Source organism: Pelodiscus sinensis, chromosome 10 (assembly GCF_049634645.1).
Source record: "Pelodiscus sinensis isolate JC-2024 chromosome 10, ASM4963464v1, whole genome shotgun sequence".
NCBI classification, from domain to species: domain Eukaryota; kingdom Metazoa; phylum Chordata; order Testudines; family Trionychidae; genus Pelodiscus; species Pelodiscus sinensis.
In genome coordinates, this window is record NC_134720.1 from 16320244 (window position 1) to 16345416 (window position 25173).

The window sequence follows — 25173 nt, forward strand, 5'->3', positions numbered from 1 at the left end:
CCAACACTTCAGTTAGTCTATAAGGTGCCACAGGACTCCTCACCACTTCTGCATATTATATAGACCAGCGCTACTCATCTTTGGAAGCCCCACGGGCAACAGTGTTACTCACAACACATGCAGAGGGCTGCAACTTAATTGTGGTTGTATATACATGCAAATAGCTTCTTTCACACTGACGGGCATGAATACAAAGATTAAGGCAAGACTACACAACATGCAGGTCCCATTTAAGTCAGTTCTGCTGATATTCATAAAATGCAATAGTTACCCAATTTCCACCCCTATGACCGCACTTTTAATGTGGCCAGGAATCCCAGTGGAGGCCATGTTCAAAGGATCCCACCCGTGGGCCACATGGTGAGCCCTGCGTAAACCCAAACCGCACTGCAGACTGCAAACAAACGGGCCATTGGCCACATGTTGAGTAGCCCTAATCTAGACAATTCCTCACAGATGTTTCTCTAACCTGCTCTTGACAATCTACAATGATGGAGATTTCACAATCCCATTTCTTCTTGTCTTATTATCAGAGATTAAGGAGAATATTTTTCTCCCTTCTTTTAACAATGTTATGTTGTTTCCCTCTCCTCTGTATTCTCTTTTGCAGATTAAACAAACCCATCTTTCTCCCAATCTTTCCTCATAGTTCATGTTTTTTAGCTCTACATTCATTTTTGTTGCTCTTCTCTGGACTAATTCCAATTTGCCCACATCTTTCCTGAAATGTGGCACCCACAACTGCCATAATGGTCCAGCTGAGGCCTTATCAGTGTGAAACAGAGCAGAAGAATTGCTTCTCCTATCTAGTTTGCAAACCAACCAACGGGTGTTGCAGGGATGGTGCTTGTGGGCACGGGCAGTACGTGGAGACCTGATGTCCCCTTTCCCCAAGGGCCATGCATGCAGAGATGTGCTTCCTTCGGCATCCAGGTGATTTGAATGACATGTGGGGCCAGAGCAGGCTGATAGCCTGCCTGAATGCCCTAATGGACCACTAGTTAGGAGTCACCTACAGTAAGAAACTCATGGCTAGCCTGCCCCGACAGTCCCTCTTGTATCCAAACTTCCTTCCATACCCTGCCCCGCCTCCTGTACCCCAATCCCCTGCCCACAGCTCCCTTCTGCACCCAAACTCTGTCCCAGACCCTGTACCCACTGCATTAATATAGTAGAAAAATACGGCCTGTGACCACTTATCAAATTCTTGGGGTGGTCCCCTTGTGAAAATTTTTGCCCATCCCTGTTTTAAGGTAAAACTGTAAAATGTTATTCTGCCACTCTGTAATGTCATTTAAAGGTTCTGTTGCTTGGGATTTTTGGTACAAATTTGACTCCGTAGTTTTAAAAATGTCTTTGCTTTTGAAAAATTAAACTTAAATTTACCTCTGTGAAGGGTGATCTTGACATCTGATCCATATGTGACACACGTCCTACAGAAGTTTCTTTGATTCTGTAGTCTTGTGTATTATCATGTAGCATATATTACAGTCTCATTCAAGCTAACAGAGTGTAATGTTTGCATCAAACAATTCAGCAGTTACAGTGATTAGGTTAATCTGTTTTCTGTAGCTTTAGACTTGTACTCTGCTCTGTCTTTTTGTTCTGGAGTCCTTTTCCATCTGAGGCAATATTTGCACTTTGTGGGGAAGGTTGGCTTAAGGTACACAACTCCAGCTTTGAAAATGACATAGTTGGAGATGACATATGACAAGCCAAGCTTGGAACCACCTCCATGTGGGAGGTGAAGAGGAGAAACACTCCCATCAATTTCTCTAACTTCTCACAACAGTGATGAGTAGTGGCGCCAATGGGGCTACCATCAGCATTCAATTTCACTAAATCAAACCCCGGAAGATCAAGTGCCAGAGCATCAATCCTCCAGTAAGTGGCCTGAGTCTCAATCCTCAAGAACCAGAATTCTTGGTTTGAGCAACTTCAGCAGACTGGCCCACCAGATTTTAAAAAGGTACAATCAGTACTGAGTAAGTATGAAACTTTATGGAGCCTTCAAAGATTTACCAAAACCAGTCTGTAATGAAGTCTTGATCATGTCCTGGCTTTGTAGAGAAGCACTTATGCACAAGTACCTCATGGCTACATCTAGACTGCATTGCTTTTCCGGGATACTTTCAGTATCCCGGAAAAGCAATGGCACATCCAAGGAATGCATCCACTTTTCAGAAATGTTTTTCAAAAAAGCAGATGCGCTCTTTCGCCATCCCAGTAAACCTTGTTCTATGAGGCATAAGGGATGTGTCGAAAGAGCACTTTTTTCTGAAATTTGGTGCTGTGTAGACACGCCAAATTTTGGAAAAGCCTCTTTTGAAAGTAAATTGCCTATCTTTTTCCAATTTGAATAGTGCAAATTACCTATTTGACACTGCAGTCTAGATACAGCCCATCTATGGACTTAAAAGAATAGGAGAGTAGGGAAGCTTATGAATTTAATCAGATCCTGCACCTGAGTAGGTATCTGGGAAGGGATCCAAAGAAATTAAAATAAAAGGCTTTTTAGGAGCCTACCAATATTTGCAAAGTGTTAAAATGGTATTGAAAATGTCAGTCAGTACTGCTTTGGCACGATGCACTTTCCAGCCCTATGGTTGGTGCAAGATTCATATTCATTTTATTTACACAGAGACATGTTAGAATGGCTCGTCTCCTGAAATGGCATTGACTATCTTTCTCCTCTCTCTCTACCCTTGGAAAAAAAACTCTAGCTTTGCTCCAACATTTTTACACCGTGACCATAGCAGTTAAATTGAGGCTATAAATGCTCAATCAGCACTCTTTTCACCTCTTCTTTTTCTGCAACAGCTACTTTTATTTAAATCCTTCTCAGCAGCCATGAATATGCCTTCCATTTTTTTTTTTACATTTCTGCTCCATCCTCCCAGTCTGTGAATCAGTTATACTCACTTCCATTCAGTTTCACTTTCTCTTGGAGAAAATATAAGCTACAGCTGCGGGATGACTGCAAAAGCAAATTTAAATGATCTTGAACTCAGACGAACTCCTCTAACTCAGAGACAGCAGAGAGGAGTGATATACAATTGGGGAGAGAAGATGTGGAGATGATATAATGGCCTGACAGGATATTATTCCTTATCGCATTTCTTCCCCATAATTCCAGCTGTTCTCTTCTGTCATCAAGGTCCTTGCTGTACCGTCCTTGTCTGCATGGGACGGTCCTTATACAAGTAGATGCATTCAACTGGACAGATCAACTTATGTAAGTATTGCTCACAGAAGTAATGGCTTCAGTCTTTCACTCTAATCCATTAATCAAATCTAGCATCTCCTATCACCATGCACTATAACTGCTGGAATCTCAGTTCCTGGCAGAAAAAGCACCTCTGGGCTTACATTTAAGTTCTCATAAGGAGAAGGCACACAAATTGGACCATAGCAGTATTAAAATGACTTTATTTTCTAAGGGCCAGAGTCGGAATCTTGAATATAAATGTCTTCAGAGGGGTAGCCAAGTTAGTCTGTAATTGGACAAAAGCTCATGATACCATCTACATTAGCCTGTTTGATTTTAATAGGACTATTTATGAAATAATGTGTAAGAATATTAGACTGTAGCCCAGACTCTGTTCTTGCTACTAAGCAATGTTAGCTATGCAGTCTAAAAACCCTTATGATAGACTTCCCTCACTTGCTTGAGAACCACCATGTTATGAATGACAAATGATATGGAGTATGAATTGAGATGATTTGAAGCTTCAAGTGTTACATGAAAAATGGGAAGACATGCCCTGGATCCCTTTACAAAGCTGTGTGACTTGAATACTCAGGGCATGTCTACACAGCAGGGCTAAACTTAAAATAAGCTACACAACTTGAGCTACACTAATTGCATAGCTTAAGTTGAAATAGCTCATTTAAACTTTGGCACTGTCTACACAGCAGTTGGGGGGAGAGAGTGCTCTCACAATGACTTCTCTTCCTCTTCGTACAATGAGGGCTGCAGGGTTCAGAGTAAGCAGTCCTCTAGCTCAACATTATTTCAATATTATGTCAAAATAACTGCTTGTGTATAGATGTGGACTGTTATTTTGGAATAACATCCATTATTCCGAAATAATGCTGCTGTGTAGATATGCCCCTGTGAGGTGAAGAGGGGAGGGGAGAAAAAAGTGGCATTGAAATAAATTTCATATTGCAGAGAATCTTTCATTGATCAGCATATCTATATATCATCTTGTAGTTCCCTATTGGTGGGCTTTTGACAGTGTTCTGCTATCCATCAGCTGGACTTTTACAAAATCATTTCACTAAAGGTGTTTTTTTTTTTCTGCCCTACCTGGCAATTATAATTTCCATTTATATTCATATATCCCTTTAATGTGAAGCATGTAGAAATCACCTCATCTATCATTGACCTGTAATTGGTGAAATACAGCATCCGTTTCACAGTGCACAGAAATACTACCTGTTCTAAACTGGTGCATAGTAGATAATACTTCACCGAATTAAATTAAGGTGCACAGAATAGCTCTTCACCTTGGACTGCATTTAGGGATGATAGATATGGTCCATCAAAGCTATTCTTGATGATAAAGAGTTTTTGACTAAACAATTTATTTTGCAAAATTTCTGTTTTTTCCGGCTCATGCATGGGTTCAGATGTCTTAGAGTTCCTGTCCTGTTCTCTTCACAGTGTTTCCATTGTATCCCCAATGTTTGCAAGGTCTGAAAGCCTCCCTTTATTTTTTGGCAGAACTTGTCTTAACTACCAATACAATTTCTTCCTCCAATTTAATTTCTGTTCCATTTTCTCAGGCTGCATTTGAATTTTAGCTATTAATTGTTTGTTATTATGTCAAATTCACTTAATAGAACCTTATGCCTCCCACCATTTTCATATGATTCATATCAAAATATACTGCATCTGGGCGTTACTTTTTTCACAGTAGTGCCTCACTATGTAGAAATCTTTTTCAAACCACATATTCGCCACTGAAAACACACTAAACAACCATCACTCACCTGATCCTCTTCTTTGGTATTTCTTTTGCCAAAACCAAATTTAACCACGACTCCTTCTCCCTGATTCCCTTCACCAGCATGGCAGTTTAAATCTTCACTGACTGGGTGTCATTTTTAACCATAACCTCTAACTCTGCCAGCTCCTTTCTAAAGCTCTCCTTCTTACCCATAGCTCATCTAGTTGCAGAGCATATGCTGACTTTACATTCAGGTTATGTCTACACTGAAGGCTTTTGCCAGAAGAGAGTATGCTAATGAAGCCCTCATTAGCATTTGTTGTGCTGTCATTTGCATATTTTCTGCCAATGCTTTTTGCGGAAGAGGTTTTTGCGCAAAAAGAAGCAGTGTACATGGGTCCGTTTTGCACAAAAACCCCTTTTGCGAAAGATCCTTATGCCTCCTTTTTTGAGACATAAGGATATTGTGCAACAGGTGGGGTTTGTGCAAAATGGACCTGTCTACACTGCTTGTTTTTGCACAAAAACTTCTTGTGCAAAAAACATCAGCGGAAAATATGCAAATGACAGCACGACAAATGCCAATGAGTGCTTCATTAGCATACACTCTGCTGGCAAAAGCCTGCAGTGTAGACATAGCCACAGATCCCTGCTCTCTTTCATCAACCATGCAACTACCAAATTGTCGTCTCCTTCTTTCAACTCAAATGACAACATCAGCAAACTCTGAGCTCACGATTGTAGCTACACCAGTCATTTTCTTTTTTCCTCTAGACCAAAATTGTTTCATCCATCATTCTAAATTTTGTCTTTTGCCTCCACACCACCTAGCTACCTGAAGACACAGTAGATGCATTTTTCCTTCTTGCCATTGCTTCAGTCACCTTTCCTGATCTACTCCCAAGTGAGCCTATGTTCCAGGTGGCAATTCTCAGGGCTTAGCTAGCTTGTCACCAGTGCCTGGAAGGCAGTGTGCAGATTATCTCAAAGCAGTAGCATGTTTTAAATGAATCCATGTTACACCAAGAACCCAGGAATTAAATAGTGTGCTGGCCCTGCCCCACTTTGCTGACTCTGCAAGGGTTTTCATTTGTACTTTACTTTCCACTTGATCCGTTGCCATCCAAAACTTCTGAGCCTGACCCACCCAAATTTGAGAATCATTTCCTGCTCTCAGGACTAAAGCTTCACTACCCTAAATGCTCCTCTGCCCCCTTAGCCATTGGCACTGCTTGGCTTGATCTTTTTTTATGCTGCTGAACTGTCCCCATGCCTAACAGTCAATGAGGGAGAAGCCCAGATAGGGCTACAGCCAGGGTTTGCGGCTCATAGCAATTGAGGCCATAGGGGCCTTGCACAAACTTCTCCAGTACCTCTTGTTGCAGAAAGGATGCTATCACATTAAAAAGCAAAGCAAAGCTAAACACCCTCCTTCTCTAAAGAACTGTCATGGAGTTTGATTACAAGTAACATCTAAGATTATTGTAACTAAGAAGAAAAAAATGTATTTTGTGCACTTCACAGCACCACGTAATCAATTCCACTATCACTTCATACATCTCATTCTGTGTCACGTTATCAGGGAAAGAAACAGCTGTTAAACATAAGAACATGCAATGTGGGCTGGAAACAGTTCCTGGATTGACTAGTATGGTGGTTAAATTGCCTAAGGCTGCTATTCCCCCTCCTCCCACTCCCAGACTCCCACTCCCACTTCTCTAGCACTTCTAGCTCAAAGTAACCTTGGACTTTAGAAGCAGCTAGTAATAAGGGGTAAAATCCTAGCCCCGTTGAAGTCAATGGCAAAAACTGCTTTTAGTGCAGCCAGGATCTCACCTCATGGCACTATACAGTGCTAGGGTTGGATATCTTCCCTTCTAAAATAAGCATTTAAAAACATAAGCTAATCACTAATAAATAAATTTTAAACACCAACCAGATGCTTAATTCACACTGCACTAAAAACCAACACGATGGAAAATTCTTCAAATTACTGTCTACCCCAATAGATGCTGCATGCATGCATATAGATCAAGACTTCTGAAACTCAGTTCACATAAAAGGGGAAATATTATTTATTGCAGGTTCACATCAGAGCATATAACTTTGAGCAGCATTTGAGAAAGGAAAACAGATTCTTGAGAGAAGTGTTGACAGAGAAAATCTGCCCAGAGAAAACCTGCCCACAAGTGATGCTTATAAAATTATAATTAAGCCGTGTATTCTTTACATGTGCTTTAGCCTCAGCCTTTTCCAGCCATAAGACCTAGGATGAATGACAATTTTTGCAGCTTGTTTGCCAAAAGTGCTACTTCACTGGAAGTGAAATTAATAGCCACCAAATAGCCAAGGTATCTCTACACTTCATGGTTCCACAAATGGAGGCACCAAAATGTCATGTGGGGGGAAAAAGCTGTTTTCACACTATTTTCTGTTTCTGGTCCTGGCCAACAGTGCCAGGAATCTGATGAAACCAGGCTATGCTCAGGCATTTCCGGGTCAGATTGCAGACTTTATTGGTCCTGACCACAATCTGAATTCTTCAGTGTTTGTCTGAACAAACCCAGAACTGTGAACTTTTTCAGATTCACACATGAATACAATAAACTCACCTCTGGTAGATGTGAGTGAAGGGGACATAAAAGATGGGTGGGGGGGGAGGACACACAACTGGAACCAAGTCAGGCATAAGAAGTGACCTGCTTTCTCTTGTCTTATACTTAGTTTGTAAGATCCTTGGTGCAGTGACCATTTTGTGTGTTTGTACACCACCTAGCACAATACGTTCCTGGTCAGTGTTCCTTCTACTTTTTTTTTATATCCACCTACAGCATGACTTGTTGCTGCATGCACCAATATGGAGGTGATGTGTCACATAACAAAAATCATTCCACACATGGATGGGGTGGGGCTGAGGGGTGTGGGTGTAGGAGGGTCAGGCAGAGGGTTGGGGTGCAGGAGGGTGAGGGCTCTGGCTGAAGGTACAGGCTCTGGAGTGGGGCCAGGGATGAGCAATTCGGGGTGCAAGAGGGGGCCCAAGACTGAGGCAGAGGGCTGGGTCGCAGGCTGCCCTGGGGAGAAAGGACTCTCCCCAACCCTCTCTCACCACAGCAGCTCAGGGCCAAGTGAATGGCGCCTCTCCAAGCTAGGCTCGGTGGGGGAAGGGTTGCCTCTGTCTCAGCAACAGCAGCTCCATCTCTACCCCGGTCACAGCCACTTTGGGGACTGGGAAGAGGCATCTCTCCCCACTGGAGCCCTGAGCCCCTGCAAGAGGTATAATGGGAAGCTGTGGCGTTTGACCAGGAGCTAAATTCCCTCTAATGACTAGTGCTCCTAGGTGGTATCCTGATTCAAATAAATAGTAAAAACTGCAGACTGAGCCACGAACAGTATTTTAATATGCTATTTCTTTTAAAAACAAAAGGTTTCTAGTGCTGAGCTAACAGCTGCTATGAACATGTGGCCATAAAGGAAAACCCTTTGTGGTAGTTTTGAAGGACTGCTGCTACCAAAGCCTGAATTAGTTGCAGGGATGCTTGGTAAGCTTATTAGCATGGGTGTAGTTTCTGGTTTGTCTAATATTTTTATCCTATGAATAAATAACTGGGCATAGAAAGAGCTGGGAGGTAGCTTAACTGGGCAGGCAGTTACAGTGTTCATCTCTAACAAAGCACACAAGCAACTTTAAGTGCAGCTTTTAGCTTGAAGAGTGCGGTAAATCGTGAGTGTGCAGGGCATGTACCTCAATCCTCAAGAGTCACTGTTGAAACTCCAGCCCAATTCCTTATAAAAAATATGTAACCAAGTAACTTGAAAATCGACTCATCTGTAGGGAGCTTGAGCTGCAAATGTTGCAAGCAGAAAGATTAAGAAAGCAATTATTAAAGACAACTCCTGTCATACCAGTTCTTAACATGTTCAATTTGACAAATGAACAACACTGGTGGAAATCATTTTGTATGTGTCCGTGCCTGTATACATGTTCTCTGTAAGAGCTAGCTCTATTTAAATGGAGGGTACATTATTTTCCAAACTGATTCTTCTGCATTTGGCTGCCACACAAGAAGTGCACTATTTTGTTCCAACAGGCAGGGTTATGCAGAGGAGGAGGAGGACTATTAGGCATGGATAGGAGCCAATAGCTGTAGTCAAGTCTTTATCCCAATAGTTCATCTTTTAAAAACAAGGATATGAAAATGGGGCTTTTTATTTATGTGCACTGGCAGGCTTACAAATGAGATACTGCAGGCTGCTTCTCTCCCTAGTGCTGACAATTGATCGGGTCTATCAGACAACACTACATGTTTTAATCATGTTAATAGTTTTACCACAAATGGGAGAGCAGCATATTTAATGTATAAAGTGATATATTGTCAGAGCAGAAGCTCAGAAGCTAAAGAATTACCACAATTGAGTATTTCTACCCAGCATATCAGACTGCTCTCTTTCAGAATCAGTAAAAGATAGTGACATAATCCGTCATCCAACTCCTGTGGGAGTTGTCTTCAGCCAGATATGTGGCTTGAGTTCTGTCACTGCAAGACTGGTAAATATAAAACCAGTATAGGGACATGAGGGTGATCAAACAATGCTATTCATACAGCTAGGGAGCCTTGGGGAAAGCCTGCCCTGTGGGCACATTCATTTTACATAGTGCATATGGAGGAGGACAGTCCTAACAAATTGCTAAGATTCCTGTGAGTGTTCTGGAGAGATTAGAATCCTCCCTGGGATATGGGCATGAGGAGGAGGTGGAGAAAGGAATCTGTGGGAGAACATTAGAAAGAGCAGAAGAGGTTAGGTCAGACTTTGAAAGGAGGAAAGTTACAAGAGTTAGAATAACTGAAGAGATATCATGGTTGTTCAGAAGTTGGCAGAGGCCCAGGATTACTTGGGGGAGAGGAGAAGTCTGAGTCAGATGCGGAATAAGGCATATTTGAGGAAAAAAGAGAAATAAGACTGAAAGAATGTTACTTATAGATCAAAGCTGCTGCAAAGCTGTTTGCTCTCATAAGCTACACAGGGTGAGGCCTGCTCCGTATGGATGATCTCCAAAGGAAAATCCAGGCCATGCTGGTGTTGAGGAGAAGGTGTTACTTCCCTCTCAGTCAGTATTCAATGAAAGCCTTCCTAGGGATCCATAGATTCTAAGGGCAGAACAAATCATTGTGATGATCTGTTCTGTATGACATAAGTCATAGAACTTCCCCTACAATCATTCCTAAAGCAAATGTCTTGGGGGTAGAGGGAGGAAGTAAGGGGTCAAAGAATCTGCAGGTAAAAGAATGAAGTGAAACTGGCTGTCCGGTCAGTTTGTTCAGTAAAGAGCCCATGCCTCTGTTTTGCACTGAGAACAGGAACTATGTCTAGGAGATGATTGGGGGAAATGGCTCCCTCCCTCTCCCCACCTTTCTGGAAATGGGAATTCTGCCTAATGGGAATTATAGTTCAAGCCACACTACATCTCCCATGATGCATGTCTCCCTTCTTGTTGGGTCACTGGTACATGTCAATAGGAGAGGGTGTCTAAGAAGGACCCACCCCAGGGGAGAGAATGAGGAAATAAAGTACTTGAACTACCACTCCTATTTGGCACCATGCCTGTGTTAACAAACCAACAATATTTTCAGTAGAAAATGTATTCACTGTAAAATGTTTGGCAGGGACAAGCCACTCTTGTGGTGTTTTTCCTGTAGGGCTAAGACCTTTTGGAGTGCTGATTTTGTCTCTTTGTAAAGCACTTTGCATTCCCATGGAACAACAGAAGTAATAATGAAGCTGTGATCATTCTACCCTCCGTTTGTAGATCTTCCCCAAGCTGTCATTGCATGTACTAACAAAATATCAAAACTTCCATGCTGTGTGAGGGAGTGAAAATGTACTCCTCAAAAGTGTGCGAATTGTAAAACACTTGCCTTGCTAGCCCACATTCAGCAACCAGCAGCAGCTCCTGGCTGGTTTCAGAATTTCAAAAATATCAGCAAAAAATAACACCTTTAATTGAGAAGCTTCAGCACCTAAGTCTTACATCATGTAGGCATGTTTAGCACAGAATAGCTGCATATTGACAGGATTGATACCCATATTTGCAGAAGAAGCTACTGCTTAAATGTAGTGCCTTAGACCACTTGGCTATTGTAAGAGCCCATGACTTGATGTGATTGCTAATGCTCAGCTTCTGGATGTGATCCTGAAATCGTTATTCAATGGAATAGTCGTTATGCAGATAGTCCTAGTGGGACCACTCAGATGAACAAAAATTACTCACATGGTTACAGGGTTGTGTGATTGGCCCCAGATGAAGGAGAGTGAAATTAGTTCTTTGAAGGCTGTTCAGAAAACACAAACCACTTCAATTAAGTACATTTAATGAATATCTTCATAGCAAATTAAATAATTGCATAAAAAAATAAGAGGAGCAATCCATAACAAGGACATAGTCTTGTCCCTGGACAAAAGAAACATATTTATTAGTTCTCAATGCAGGAAGGGGAAAGCTATATAGTTTAAAAAAAGACAACCATTGAAATCCAATTTGAATGTTCAGAACAGAATTTGATCAATACAATTATTAATCCCACCTACTACAAATTTTCTGCTCCAGTGAATAAAAATGTCACTCTCAATTGCAATAATCTCAATTCCTTTTGGAAATATCTTTTCATACTGCAGGGTTTTCAGTCTGTCAAAGAGAAAATGAGACACAGCTAATAAGTTCCATTTATAGGAAAATCTCCTTGTTGCACTGAAATGTTTGCCCCAAGTCCCATCTGTGGAGTGGACTGGGACTTGAGATGTGGTTTCCCAGCTCTGCCATTGGCCAGCTGGGTGACCGTGGACAGCTTGCAGCTCTGCTCCAAGCCTCAGTTTCCTGCCCTGTAAACTGGAGATAATGATTCTCGCCCACTTTGTTAATGGCTTTGAAATCAATGGATTACAAATTCTATACGAGCGCTAGGTAGTGATATGATTACTATGGGGAATTAGATGCACACATTCTAATACTACAACAGTTTCAGACCCAAAGGGCAAATCCTGATCTTATTTGCATACTTCCAAAAAGTTAGTCATGCAAGTAAAACAATCGCCATGAACAGCAATGAAAATGTGCCCCTTTGGTTTTTAAAGCTGTGATGAAGTAATTACTCTGTGTAAGGTAGCATCAGTGATTATGGGGACTCCCAGATCTTAATTCATCTTGTGTGTGATGTGCACTTGCTCACTTTACAAAGCCAGAAGATAAAATCAAAATGGTGCTGTTCGGACATGGGAAAGTCTAACAAGTCAGATTCTGCTACTCATTGGTTTGACACCATTGATTTAAACTAAAAGTTTATAGACTTGATTACAAAAATTGCTACAACAGTGGTTTGGATCTTGTAGGAGTATTTCACTCACCAGTGCCCTTCTCAGAACATACACACTGAACTTGTGACTCCATGAAACTTTTTGAATGCATGTGTTTCCACATCTGTTGAAAACATATTTAGTGATCATGTTCATTGGCATCGGCCATGGTCTTTTCAGTTACAATTAGAGGTGGGTTCAAGAACCAAATATTTACATACGTCTGAGAGGCTTGGATGGGGGTGGGTGCTGCTTTTGGACCAACTGTAGCTGAAGTAAAGCTCATTATTGGCTGTTACTTCTCTAAGATGGTATTTGCATTTGGTTTGGTCTGTAATTTGTTTTGAGTAATTGGTAGCTGGTTTGTTCTCCTGAAAGCTAACAGTGGCATAGATACAATCAGTGTCAATTATTTAGGAGAAACAGGTTGGAATATGCACTATGCTTTCTTCAGCAGCTACTACCAACACTCGCACTAAAAAACAGGATTCTGGAACTTGATGGCTGGAGTCACAGTCCCTCTTGTGGCTCGGTGGGATAAATCTCTCTCTAACATCCATGCAAGATGTTGTCTGGGAATTAACTGATAGAAGAAAAATAAAGTAGTTTACATTTTAAACATCCTTTAACCTACAACCCCAAATCATTCCTTCTTTATTTAGATTTCTCTTTTTAAAGCAAGCGAATAAAATCCCCAATTGACGTGGGGAAACATGCTCAATTTTCTAAAAGAGAAGGTTCAAACCAAAGCACTGAATTAAAACCCCATTATGTTATTGGGTAGGTTTGAATCTGGATCTGAACTTTGTGGATAGACCTATACTATCTTGCACCAGACCAAAACCATAGATTCAATAAGTCTTGCCTTTTGAATCAAAATTAGACTTGGATCTTAACTTTATATCCATCGACGTTCTAGAGCCATAGAGGGACAATTCCTATTCACACTCAGACAGTGCTATTTAACTATTCCTCCCTTGGCCACTGTCTAATTGCAGCTGCCATTGAAACAAGGGGAAGTTATTATAGCACAACATTCAACAGAGAAACTGACTAGAAAGAAAATTTTGTCAAACTTGCAGCTGAGTATGCTTCTCTTAACAACCATGAGTACTATATGAAACTCTTTATGTAACACTTTCATGTTTAGTACTGAGGTGTGCTTAGGGGAGTGACTATCCACATTGTATGTGACATGTTTAATGTTCTCAATGCTAATTACGTAACACAAATTACGTAATTTCATCAAGATTCTGTTAGAAATACAGGTTGTTTACTCTTTTTCTTAACAACTGACTACTTCTATGGATCATCTAAAGTTTATTGCTATGATTTTTCAGGATTTCCAAGTGTCTAACAATATGCACTATGACCACCTGTGTGTTTTATTTTAATTTATTTTTACTCAGAATTTCTTTCTCCCTATTTCTCCTTTTCATACCTTGACCTGTGGTCCTCAGAAATGGTTCTTTTTGCTTTGGAGAAGAAGCTCTGGGCAACTACAGACTTCTCATACTTCTTACTCATAGTTATGCCACTGTGAGTGAGGCTACGTCTTCACTGCTTGTAAACCTCATTTTTTGAGGAATAAGGGCTCTTGCACAAAAAGGGGTTTTTTTTTTTTCTGACAAATGCCCCTGTCTACACAAGGCTTTTTATCACACAAACCTCTTCTGCAAAAAGGATTGGAAGAAGATATGCAAATGAGAGTACAAGTTATACAAATGAACACTCCATTCGCACTTCCTGTTCTGCAAAACACCCTCAGTGTAGACATAGCCTAAGTGTTTTCTTCTCAAAAGTCCATCATACTTCAGGATAATGAAAGCCACTGGCTCTATTTCTTTATTAGAAGAGCCACTTCATCAACTGATGACATCATCCTCTGCTACCATGTTGTCACGGCTCACAAGTCGTGCCATACTTGGCCTGTCTGTCCTTGGGTGGAACCCCCCTCTAGTGCGATAGCCCCTTCTCGGGGAGTCTACTCTCTCCTGGACCCTCTGACCCTCTGCCTCATGGTTGATGCCTTCAGCACTTCTGTCTCTGCCATGAGTCCCCATGGGAGTGGGAGGTCAACTCTTACTTGATTCCATTTTGAACTGGCAAAAAAACCCTCTATATTGACTGGTAAGAAACATTAATTTTTCAAAATATCTTAAGCATCTGATTTGTTTTGATACATTAAAAATATGGCTCTTCTGATGTTAGTTTTGTATTTACTGTGCCAGGAATTTTTCTTGTGGGTCCTATCACTTCTCAGGACCTTTCTAAATCCCTAGGTTTAGCTTTTGTTTTTCTCAATAGAGATGCTTTTGATTTTCATCTTGTTGTAGAGTTATGCACTTAGGGCCTCATACTATTGATTATGGAAGCAAATAGGGAGCCTCTCTTGGATTTCAACGTGTTTTCATCAGGCTCTTAAAGGTCCAGAAATGTGAAAGCTTCATTTTAATGGTCAATCAGCCATCTGAATAAGTGCTTAAAAATGTAGTCTTTTTTTACATGATCACAAGTTGTGTTGCATAGGTGTATCCGTGTATCATGTGATGGTGTTTGAGAAATAAGGTTGCATTGGTAAAGAATGTCATAATGCTTGTGGGAATGAGGCAGAGTTGAGTATGAACACATATTAACAGTCTTCTATATATTAAATTCCAAAGTGAGGAAGAGATACTACACATTCTACTATACAGTTGAGAAAGTTTGTCTGTCCATTTGTTCAAGAACTCCTAAATGGTAGGACCTAGGATCACCAAATTCAGTATACAGATTCTTCTTAACCTAACCCTTACCTTGCTTTAAAGTTATTTATGCCAGAAATGTGGGATGTGCCTGGAATGGGATTGCTTCTCATACAGAAAAGAAATAGAATCACGAGGCAGGTAAAAGCCTCCCGCTCCCAATCTGGAATTGCTCCAGCCGCAAGGCTCCCAGCCCCTAGACATCTTATAGGAAGAGTGGGAAGGGGAAGGGGGACTGACGATTCCCTCCCCAATTCTTAGGGGAGTATTGCTGGCTGTTCCCTTTCATCAGGGAGTGAGGGGAAAGTGCACAGTTTGCTACTTTCCTCACTCTGGATGGGGAGCTCAGGGGGCAGACCAATCTGGACCTGCCCTGGACTGGGAGCATGCATCCCTCCCCCCACTATGCCTTCTGGAACTTCAGTGAGCATAGAGAGGAGCTTCTCATCTGGCCAGAAGCTGCAGCAGTAAGAGAGGGCTGGGATAGTCTTCTCTTCCCGGGACAGCCTGAATATTGAACTCCTCCTCATCCCCAGCCCCACCCCAGAGCTATGATATAATCATAGAATACTAGGACTGGAAGGGACCTCCAAAGGGCATCAAGTCCAGTCCCCTGCCCTCATGGCAGGACCAAATACTGTCCAGACCATCCCTGATAGACATTTATCTAACCTACTCTTAAATATCTCCAGAGATGGGGATTCCACAACCTCCCTGGGCAATTTTTATTCCTGTGTTTGACTACCCTGACAGTTAGGAACTTTTTCCTAATGTCCAACCTAAACCTCCCTTGCTGCAGTTTAAGCCCATTGCTGCTTGTTTTATCCTCAGAAGCCAAGATGAACAAGTTTTCTCCCTCCTCCTTATGACACCCTTTTAGATACCTGAAAAAGGCTATCATGTCCCCGCTCAGTCTTCTCTCTTCTAAACTAAACAAACCCAATTCTTTCAGCCTTCCTTCATAGGCCATATTTTCTAGACCTTTAATCATTCTTGTTGCTCTTCCCTGGACCCTCTCCAATTTCTCCACATCTTTCTTGAAATGCGGTGCCCAGAACTGGACACAGTACTCCAACTGAGGCCTAACCAATGTAGAGTAGAGTGGAAGAATGACTTCTTGTGTCTTGCTCACAACACACCTGTTAATGCATCCCAGAATCATGTTTGCTTTTTTTGCCACAAAGTCACACTGCTGACTCATATTCAGCTGGTGGTTCACTATAACCCCTAGATCCCTTTCTGCCGTACTCCTTCCTAGACAGTCGCTTCCCATTCTGTATGTGTGAAACTGATTGTTCCTTCCTAGTGGAGCACTTTGCATTTATCTTTAATAAACTTCATCCTGTTTACCTCAGACCATTTCTCCAATTTGTCCAGATCATTTTGAATTATGACCCTATCCTTCAAAGCAGTTGCAACTGCTCCCAGCTTGGTATTTTCCGCAAACTCAATAAGCGTACTATTTGACAACTAAATATTTGACAACTAAATATTTTCACTGTGGGCAATGCCAGGAAACTGCCACTTTTCTCCTTTGGTATGCCGTGGAGAGCATCTTCCCAAATTCCCCCCCTCATTTAATCCACTGTCGTGATGCTAGTGCTACCGAGCAACTCATGGTATTTGCTGACCTCCTGCACTTCTAATCCTTTCTCTTGGAGATTGAAATGGCTTTTCCTGATGATACTATGTGATGGCTCAGAGTACATGCCTCTCTGAAGCTGTAGGGTGACCCTCTGCACTAACAGATGTGAAGGCACAGTGTCTTTCACTGATGAGAGCTTGTTTCAGTATCAAGAGTATCTGAGGATTAGTTACGTTAGTCCCTTCATGCTATTTGGACCCTAACTATTTAATGTAATCAATTCCAAATACCTTTCATATCCAAATCACAAGAATGCCATGATCAGCCCATCACTGTGTGCAGAGAAAGAGACTATTTTCCTGCAATTGCACCGTAGCCTGTTGATTTTTAGTAATAAATTTAGGATCATTTCTCCTTCTCTTCTCCCCCCCCCCCCCTTTCTATTTGACTTGCTAAAGGTGAGAAGTTACGGGCTTGTTATATAAATTGAGTCTATAGCTTGCATTGTGGAAAAGGTCAGGTAAGATTATCATAATGATTCTTCCTAGCCTTTAAATCTATGGACTCAAAATTATGTCAGCTCTGACTTACATAAAGTCATGGCATTTTTCCATACACAGGAGCAACTTTGTTTTTCATCTGTCTTCATTAAGTTTATTTTGTTCTTTCCAGTTAACATTTCCAAGCATCTTTGGAGGGAGGGGGAAGGGAGCATTCTCTGCGTGTGTCCGTTGTGACCATCTGTTCTCAGGATACAACGTGTGTGCTAGATAACAGATTTTTGAAAGCAGAATACACAAAAAGTCACTGTAGCTGCAGCACAGGAATCAAAGTAATTATGAAATCAGAAACAGTATAAAATCATCTGCTGAATTTCCCCAAATGTTCCGGTTTCTACAGAACAACTAGGGAATGTAGTGTTATTTTTTTTGGTGCTTCTACAGGTTGGACTTCTCTGGTCTGGCAGCCTCAGGACCAACAGGTCCCAAACAAAGGAGTTTGCTAGACCAAGGAAGGTCAGGCCTCTGAGATCTTCAAAGGGGTGGGTGGGTGCTAAACTCCCTTCTGGGCTCTCCTTCCCGTCTCTGTGGACTCCACTGCCTCTGACCCATCAGCCCCGCAGGCTCCACTGTTGCTGGACCTGTGGGCTTTGCTGTCACTGGCCCTACCTGCCTTGCAAGCTACACTGCCCCACGTCTGCCAACCCTGCAGGCTGAAGGCCCGCCAGACTGGCTCCACTCCTGGTCCCTAGCGCCTCTGCCACTGGGGCTCTCTGGTCCAGGGACTCTCTAGTTCAGCAACATCCGTGGTCCTGACAGACCCCAGATGTTTCTGGACACGAGAATCTCCGCTCAGAGAGGTTCAACCTGTATTGGAAAATCATACCGTAATCCAAACCAGTGCCTCACACCGCAAGCACCTATAAAGCAAAATAATATCTTGGTGCATTTTTAAATCAAGAATCCTGACTAAAATACTTAGTTTTCCATGTAGAATATATTTTGTTCCTAATTTGCAAAACTTTTAACAGCGCAGGGGTCATCCTGACCTAGTACATGTGGAGATCAAAATGGTTTTGAATTCTTCCTGCTCCTTTAATTTCTGCAGCATGTTGTAAGAAGCATCCCAATGCCCTGATTTAAGTATCTTCAATTGGAACAACACTGATGGAAGATTCAATGTATTTGTTGTAATTACCAAACTGGCAGTTGACTCATGTTGCCAGAAGGAAGGTAATGTTTCAGCATGATTCTGGTAAAGGGTCTCTTCAGTGGTGTTGTTAATTGGGCTGTCACAGTTAGGATGGAGAGATCAGGTCATAACCTTAGCTGCTCAGGAAACACGTTTCATTTCCTGAACAATTTTCAAGTAATTGTCCCTTGTATAAAGGGCAAATTGTTATTTTATATAAAACAGTAGAATAAAGGGATAAAGAAGGGACAGAGTCTCTTCTGGAAACTTCAGTGTTCATGGAACTTACCAAATATACTTGTGGCAATTGAAGTTTCAGTTACTCTTGCTACCTTTCTAGCTCGGGGATGCTCACTTAGGCTGGGTCTAAGTGAGGTAAAAAAACCAGTGAGTTAGGATTAGGGCTGATGGAAAGTTTTCAATTTCTAGCATTTAGATGATATTCCACTACTTGGGGAAAAAATAAGAAATTTTTTATTAAAATGTCAATGAAAATATTTCACTTTTTTTTTCCCCCCCTTTTGATCAACTGTTGAGGTGTTTGACAAAAGGGGAAAAATTGCAACAATTCACAACTTCCTCCTGCTTTTTCTGGACCATCTCTAGTTAGGCTTTTAAGTAAGCAAATAGCTAATATAATCCAAATGTAGTAAGTTATGGCATTATATTTACTAGCATGTTTGTGGTTTTCAGATCTTTGCATTTTTCTTCATTTGTCTTACTCTATTTCCGACTGCTATTAATGAACCAGTGAAAAAGATCCATTCATTGGTAGCCTTAGGCAGAGTTAGGAAAGGAGATTTATAAAATAAGATTTAGATTGGTGGCAAGCAAAACTTATTTTATTTTCATAAAAAGATCTACAGTACATTGTATTTTGTGGTGGGTTGATTATAGACTTTAAGGTCAGAAGGGACCATTATGATCATCTAGTCTGACCCCCTGCACAGTGCAGGCCACAGAATCTCACCCACCCCTCCTAGAATAATCCTCTCACCTATATCTCAGATATTGAAGCCTTCAAATACTTAGAAGACCCCAAGATGCAGAGAATCCTCCAACTGTGATCTGTACCCCATGCTACAGAGGAAGGCAAAAAACCTCCAGGGTCTCTGCCGATCTACCCTGGAGGAAAATTCCTTCCCGACCCCAAATATGGCAATCAGCTGAATCCTGAGCATGTGGGCAAGACTCACCAGCCAGACACCCAGAAAGTTCTCTATAGTAACTCCTATCATCCCTCCATTGACCTATTTCCCACTGATAATGAATGGTCAATTAGTTACCAAGATCATGTTATCTCATCAAACCATCCCCTTCAGAAACCCATCTAGTTTAATCTTGAAACCAGATAGATCTTTTGCCCCCACTACTTCCCTTGGAAGGCCGTTCCCTTGGAAGGCCATTCCAGAACCTCACTCCTAATGGTTCGAAACCTTTGTCTAATCTCAAGTCTAAACTTCCTACTAGCCAGCTTATATCCATTTGTTCTTGTGTCCACATTGGTATTAAGATTAAATAATTCCTCTCCCTCCCTGGTATTTATCCCTCTAATATATTTAAAGAGTGCAATCATGTCCCCCCTCAGCTTTCTTTTGGTTAAGGTAAACAAGCCAAGCTCCTTGAGTCTCCTTTCATAAGACAGGTTTTCCATTCCTCAGATCATCCTAGTGGCCCTTCTTTGTACCTGTTCCAGTTTGAATTCATCCTTCTTAAACATGGGAGACCAGAACTGCACACAGTATTCCAAATGGGGTCTCACCAATGCCTTGTATAATGGCACTAACACCTCCTTATCCCTACTGGAAATACCTCGCCTAATATATCCCAAGACCGTATTAGCCTTTTTCACGGCCATGTCACAATGGCGGCTCATAGTCATCCTATAATCAACCAGGACTCCAAGGTCCTTCTCCTCCTCCGTTATTTCCAACTGATGTGTCCCCAGCTTATAACTAAAATTCTTGTTATTAATCCCTAAATGCATAACCTTACACTTCTCACTATTAAATTTCATCCTATTGCTATCACTCCAATTTACAAGATCATCCAGATCTTCCTGTATGATATCCCGATCCTTTTCTGAACTGGCAATAGCTCCCAACTTTGTGTCATCCACAAATTTTATCAGGACACTTCCACTTTTGGTGCCAAGATCAGCGATAAAAAGATTAAATAAAATTGGCCCCAAAACTGATCCCTGAGGAACTCTGCTAGTAACCTTCCTCCAACCTGACAGTTCACCTTTCAATATGACCCACTGTAGTCTCCCTTTAACCAGTTGCTTATCCACCTCTCAACTTTCATGTTAATCCCTATCTTTTCCAATTTAACCAAGAATTCCCCATGTGGTACTGTGTCAAATGCCTTACTAAAGTCAAGGTAGATTAGATCCACTGCATTTCCTTTATCTAAAAAAATCTGTTACTTTCTCAAAAAAGGAGATCAGGTTGGTTTGGCATGATCTACCTTTTATAAAACCATGTTGTAATTTGTCCCAATTGCCATTAGCCTCAATGTTTCTAACTACTTTCTCCTTCAAAATTTTTTCCAGGATCTTACATACTACAGATGTCAAACTAACAGGCCTATAGTTACCCGGGTCGCTTTTTTCCCTTTCTTAAAAATAATAGGAACTATATTAGCAATTCTCCAGTCAAATGGTACAACCCCTGAGTTTAGAGATTTATTAAAAAATTTTGTTAATGGACTTGCAAGTTCATGTGCCAGTTCCTTTAATATTCTTGGATGAAGATTATCTGGGCCCCCGATTTACTCCCGTTAAGCTGTTCAAGTTTGGCTTTTACCTCGGATATGGTAATATCTACCTCCATATCCTTAGTCCCATTTGTTATGTTACCATTATCCCTAAGCTCTTCATTAGCCTCGTTAAAGAATGAAGCAAAGTATTTATTTAGATATTGGGATATTTCTAGATTATTCTTAACCTCCACTCCATCCTTAGTAATTAGCGGTCCTACTTCTTTTTTGTTTTGTTTTTTCCTATTTATATGGCTATAAAACCTTTTACTAATGGTTTTAATTCCCTTTGCAAGGTCCAACTCTGCCTGACTTTTAGCCTCTCTCTTTTGTCCCTACATGCTCTAACCTCAATAAGGTAGCTTTCTTTACTGATTCCTCCCATTTTCCACTCCTTATATGCTTTCTGCTCTTTCTTAATCACCTCTCTGAGATGCTTGGTCTAACACACCTGCCTGTAAATTTTTTCCCTTTTCTTGGGATACAGGCTTCTGACAGCTTCTGCAACTTTAACTTAAAATAATTCCAGGCCTCCTCCACCTCAAGATCCATAATTTCTTTAGTCCAATCAACTTCCCTAACTAATTTCCTTAATTTATTAAAGTTAGACCTTTTGAAATCAAAAACCCTAGTCTCAGATTTATTTTCATTTATCCTTCCATTTAATTTGAACTGAATTAGCTCATGATCACTAGAGCCAAGGTTGTCTCCTACAACCATTTCATTTTTGAGGTCCTCGCTACTCACCAAAACCAAATCTAAAATAGCATCCCCCCTTGTTGGTTCAACAACTACTTGATGAAGGAATTCATCAGCTATCACATCTAGGAAAATCTGAGCCCTATTATTATTACTAGCACTTGTTCTCCAGTCTATATCTGGAAAGTTGAAATCTCCCATGATTACGCAGTTTCCATGAGTATTTTCCATGATTAGATAGGAATCAGGGGTTGAAACAATTTTACCCAACCCCACCCCAAATGTTAACCCAACTTGGAATGTTTTTAGTATTTTCTCTATGAGAAGCGAGTTGAACATTTAAAGCCAGCTTTTTGTGCTTGGGGGAAGTCTGTGCCACCGGGTAGAAGACTCCCTCCTTCCCATCCATCCACCGCCACAAACTAGACAGACAAAAACGAATGCCCTCAGGAAGGACCAATAGACACAAAGGTCAATCACTAGAACAAAGGTGAATGCTGATTTGCTATCACATGTTATCGTGTAGTGCTGTGACACAGTCTTCCAAGATCTTTTCCTTAGTATGTGAGCAAATGTTCAGTTCTGATATATGCTGTGTTATACTTCCCCTCCTCCTTCTTCCCCCTTCCAGCTCCCTCCTCTCAGGTTTCCCCCTCCCCTCTTCCACCCTCTGTCTTCCCCTCTCCCACTTCCTTTTCCCAGTCTCTCCAGAAGTTAATCCCCCCTCCCAGTTTTGTTAAAGAGTTTCTATTTTTGAACACACGTGTCCTTTATTTTTTACATCAGAAAGGGGGGCTAGGGAGGGGTAAGTGGAAGGAGGTGAGGGAGGAATGGGGCATGGGCCCCTGATGGGGAGGACTTGGGTGGCTCTGTGGGCTCCTTGGGGTGGAAGCTCTCCTGCGGGGCCTCCTGGATCCTGACAGCCCCCCGATTGGCCCCCCCGGATGGCAGCCTGCGGCAAGTGCAGCCGGGCTGATGGCCAAGTGCTGTGATGTGCCGAGTGAGGGCACTCAGGGCACTCCAAGTCAGGACTGCTTTGCTGTCGTTCATTGAGGTAGACAAGCAAGCAGGGAACCCTGAGAACTGTCTGTCCGGGGTGAGAGTCGGGTCCCTTTAAGTACAGCCCTCAGCTAGCCTGAGGCAGCAGTTCCACACTCTAAGTCCTAACCTGATGCCCGGCCAGCCTTAACTTCGGTTTAGGGTCCACTCAATGTGGACATGCTATTTCGAATTAGCAAAATGCTAATTCGAATTAGTTTTTAGGTCTAGATGCACTAATTCGAATTAGCTTATATCAAATTAACTAATTATGTAGTGTAGACATACCCCCAGAGTGTTACTTTCTTGCCCAAAGAGTATTAGTCCAATCTGAGTTCTTGACATCCTAAAAAATTCAATTTAAGTTTTCATTACCTTCTTGCAATTTTTGTAATGAGAATAATCTCAGCTATTTTGCCTTATGGGCTTAGTGGGTGAGCTAACATTTTTTTTCTCAATTTATTCATCCTTTAGAACATATTTTCTTGGCCATAAACATGAGCAAAATTTCTGTCTGACAGGCCAAATCAAAGCCAGACATCACCAGTTATGCTTGAGCGTCCATCTGATCAGCATGCAAACCACTGTGTAAATTGATAGTTAGCTTCTCAGGTTCATAAAGACTCTCTTCTGCCTGAAACTAGCTAGTTTCAAAAAGCACTCTTGGCTGCTAATGAGATTTGGATTTTATTCTTTAATGGCCTCAACTTCCACATGCTTTCTGAAAAAATCTGAAGTTTCACCTAAGCTTCAACCTGATAATGTTCAATTGAAAGGTGTTTGGATGAGGTCCTGGACAAAGCTCTACAGCCTGAAGCAGCTAGACAGCATGGCCAGGCCTTTTGATTCAGTGCATACCTAATCCTATGGAGGAGTAACGCAGGTTGCCCTTTTGGGAAAGAGCAGTCAGGAGCACTGCTGAGTCCTGCTTCCTATCCTTCTGTTATCCCAACAGTAAACAAAACAGCAAATATCTACGCCTTCTCCCCATCCCACCATGCCCCTCAGAGGAACAAAGAACAGATTTTTGTGATTAATGTGATAAAAGCTGAACTGGATTCTGACTTGAAGAAACCCTTGTAGAGGGTATAACAAAACACTGTTTGTATGGTTATCTCTCTGTCTGAAAGAGTTGCTGAGAATAAAATGCCCTGAAACGACAGGGCATGATCTCCTAGGGTATGTCTACACTGCCACCCTAGTTTGAACTAGGGTGACTAATGTAGGCATTCAAACTTGCAAATGAAGCCCGGGATTTAAATATCCTGCAATGAGGAGTAACTGTAGTTTGAATTAGGAGCTTTAATTTGAACTACCTAGTCCGTGCCGCGTGTAGCCGCGGGCAGGTAGTTCGAACTACGGGCATTTAAAAATGACGGCGCCTGGGAACATGCAAATAAAGCCCAGGATATTTAAATCCCGGGCTTCATTTGCAAGTTTGAATGTCTACGTTTGAATGTTCGAACTAGGGTGGCAGTGTAGACATACCCCTACTCTCTTTTAGAATTTTATGGCAGGTTGTATTTGACTGAAGTTTGATGTTTTCATGGAAATGCAGGAGGCAAACTTGCCTGCTGCTATGAGTATGTCTAGCTTCACAATTGCAGAAACTTCTCTTCTCTCTGCCCTCTGTATAGGGTCAAATTCTGCCATTGGCTGAGTAGCTCCAGAAAGGCTCTGAAAGTTAGTTACCTTTCATTCTTGCTATTTCATTCTGTACTTTTCACTTCTTTAGTGTTCTACAGTTAAATTTTGCATTTCCTGTTGTTGTTTTTTTCCATGGGAGAACTGGTTCATTGCCATGGAATAGCCATTGGTAGTCAGCTGTAAAGTTTTTTCCCCTAGAATAACCCAGGGTATAGACATTTCCTGTATTGCTGGGGAATGCTTACGTTTCTTTGCTATCTATCTCCTTGCCCTTCATAGAACTCCATGGATTCCCCAGTTTAACCTTTACCATGAAGGTCACAGATTCAGGTTAGCAGAAGTCACCATTTGGGAATTTGATTGGCTTTATGCTATGGCCTGTGATTGATTTGGATGCTAGTCTATAAAATGGGTGTCTATTCAAGCAGCACATCAACATACAAATAGTCTCATAGAGCTCATTGTTGGTGGTGCAGAGATAAATTCATGGGTTTCTCTGGGCATGTCCACACTAGGAAATTATTTCAAAATAAGTATTTGGGGAGGTATTTTGAAATAATTTATTTTGAAATAGCATGTCCATGCTACAGGGAAGCCTTAAAATTAGTCTGAGGCAGACATTCTACCTCAACTTAGAGTACCAGGAAGCACTGGGGAGTAATTACTCCCCAGAGTCATTCAAAGCAGTTATTTCAAAATAGCACCA

General features: G+C 41.5%; 1 protein-coding gene across 7 annotated transcripts in view; it reads left to right on the plus strand.

Moving 5' to 3' along the window:
• LOC102450210 (uncharacterized) overlaps positions 1-25173 on the plus strand; it is a 192584-nt gene that overhangs the window by 93358 nt on the left and 74053 nt on the right. The window contains exon 1 of one of the 7 annotated variants that reach the window (XM_075937556.1): positions 1565-3235. The exons of the other annotated variants lie outside the window; for them this stretch is intronic. Coding sequence (XP_075793671.1) covers positions 3208-3235 — 28 coding nt within the window. The 5' untranslated portion in view covers positions 1565-3207. Of the gene's footprint in view, positions 1-1564; positions 3236-25173 lie in introns of those variants that run through there. 7 annotated transcript variants of the gene reach the window in all.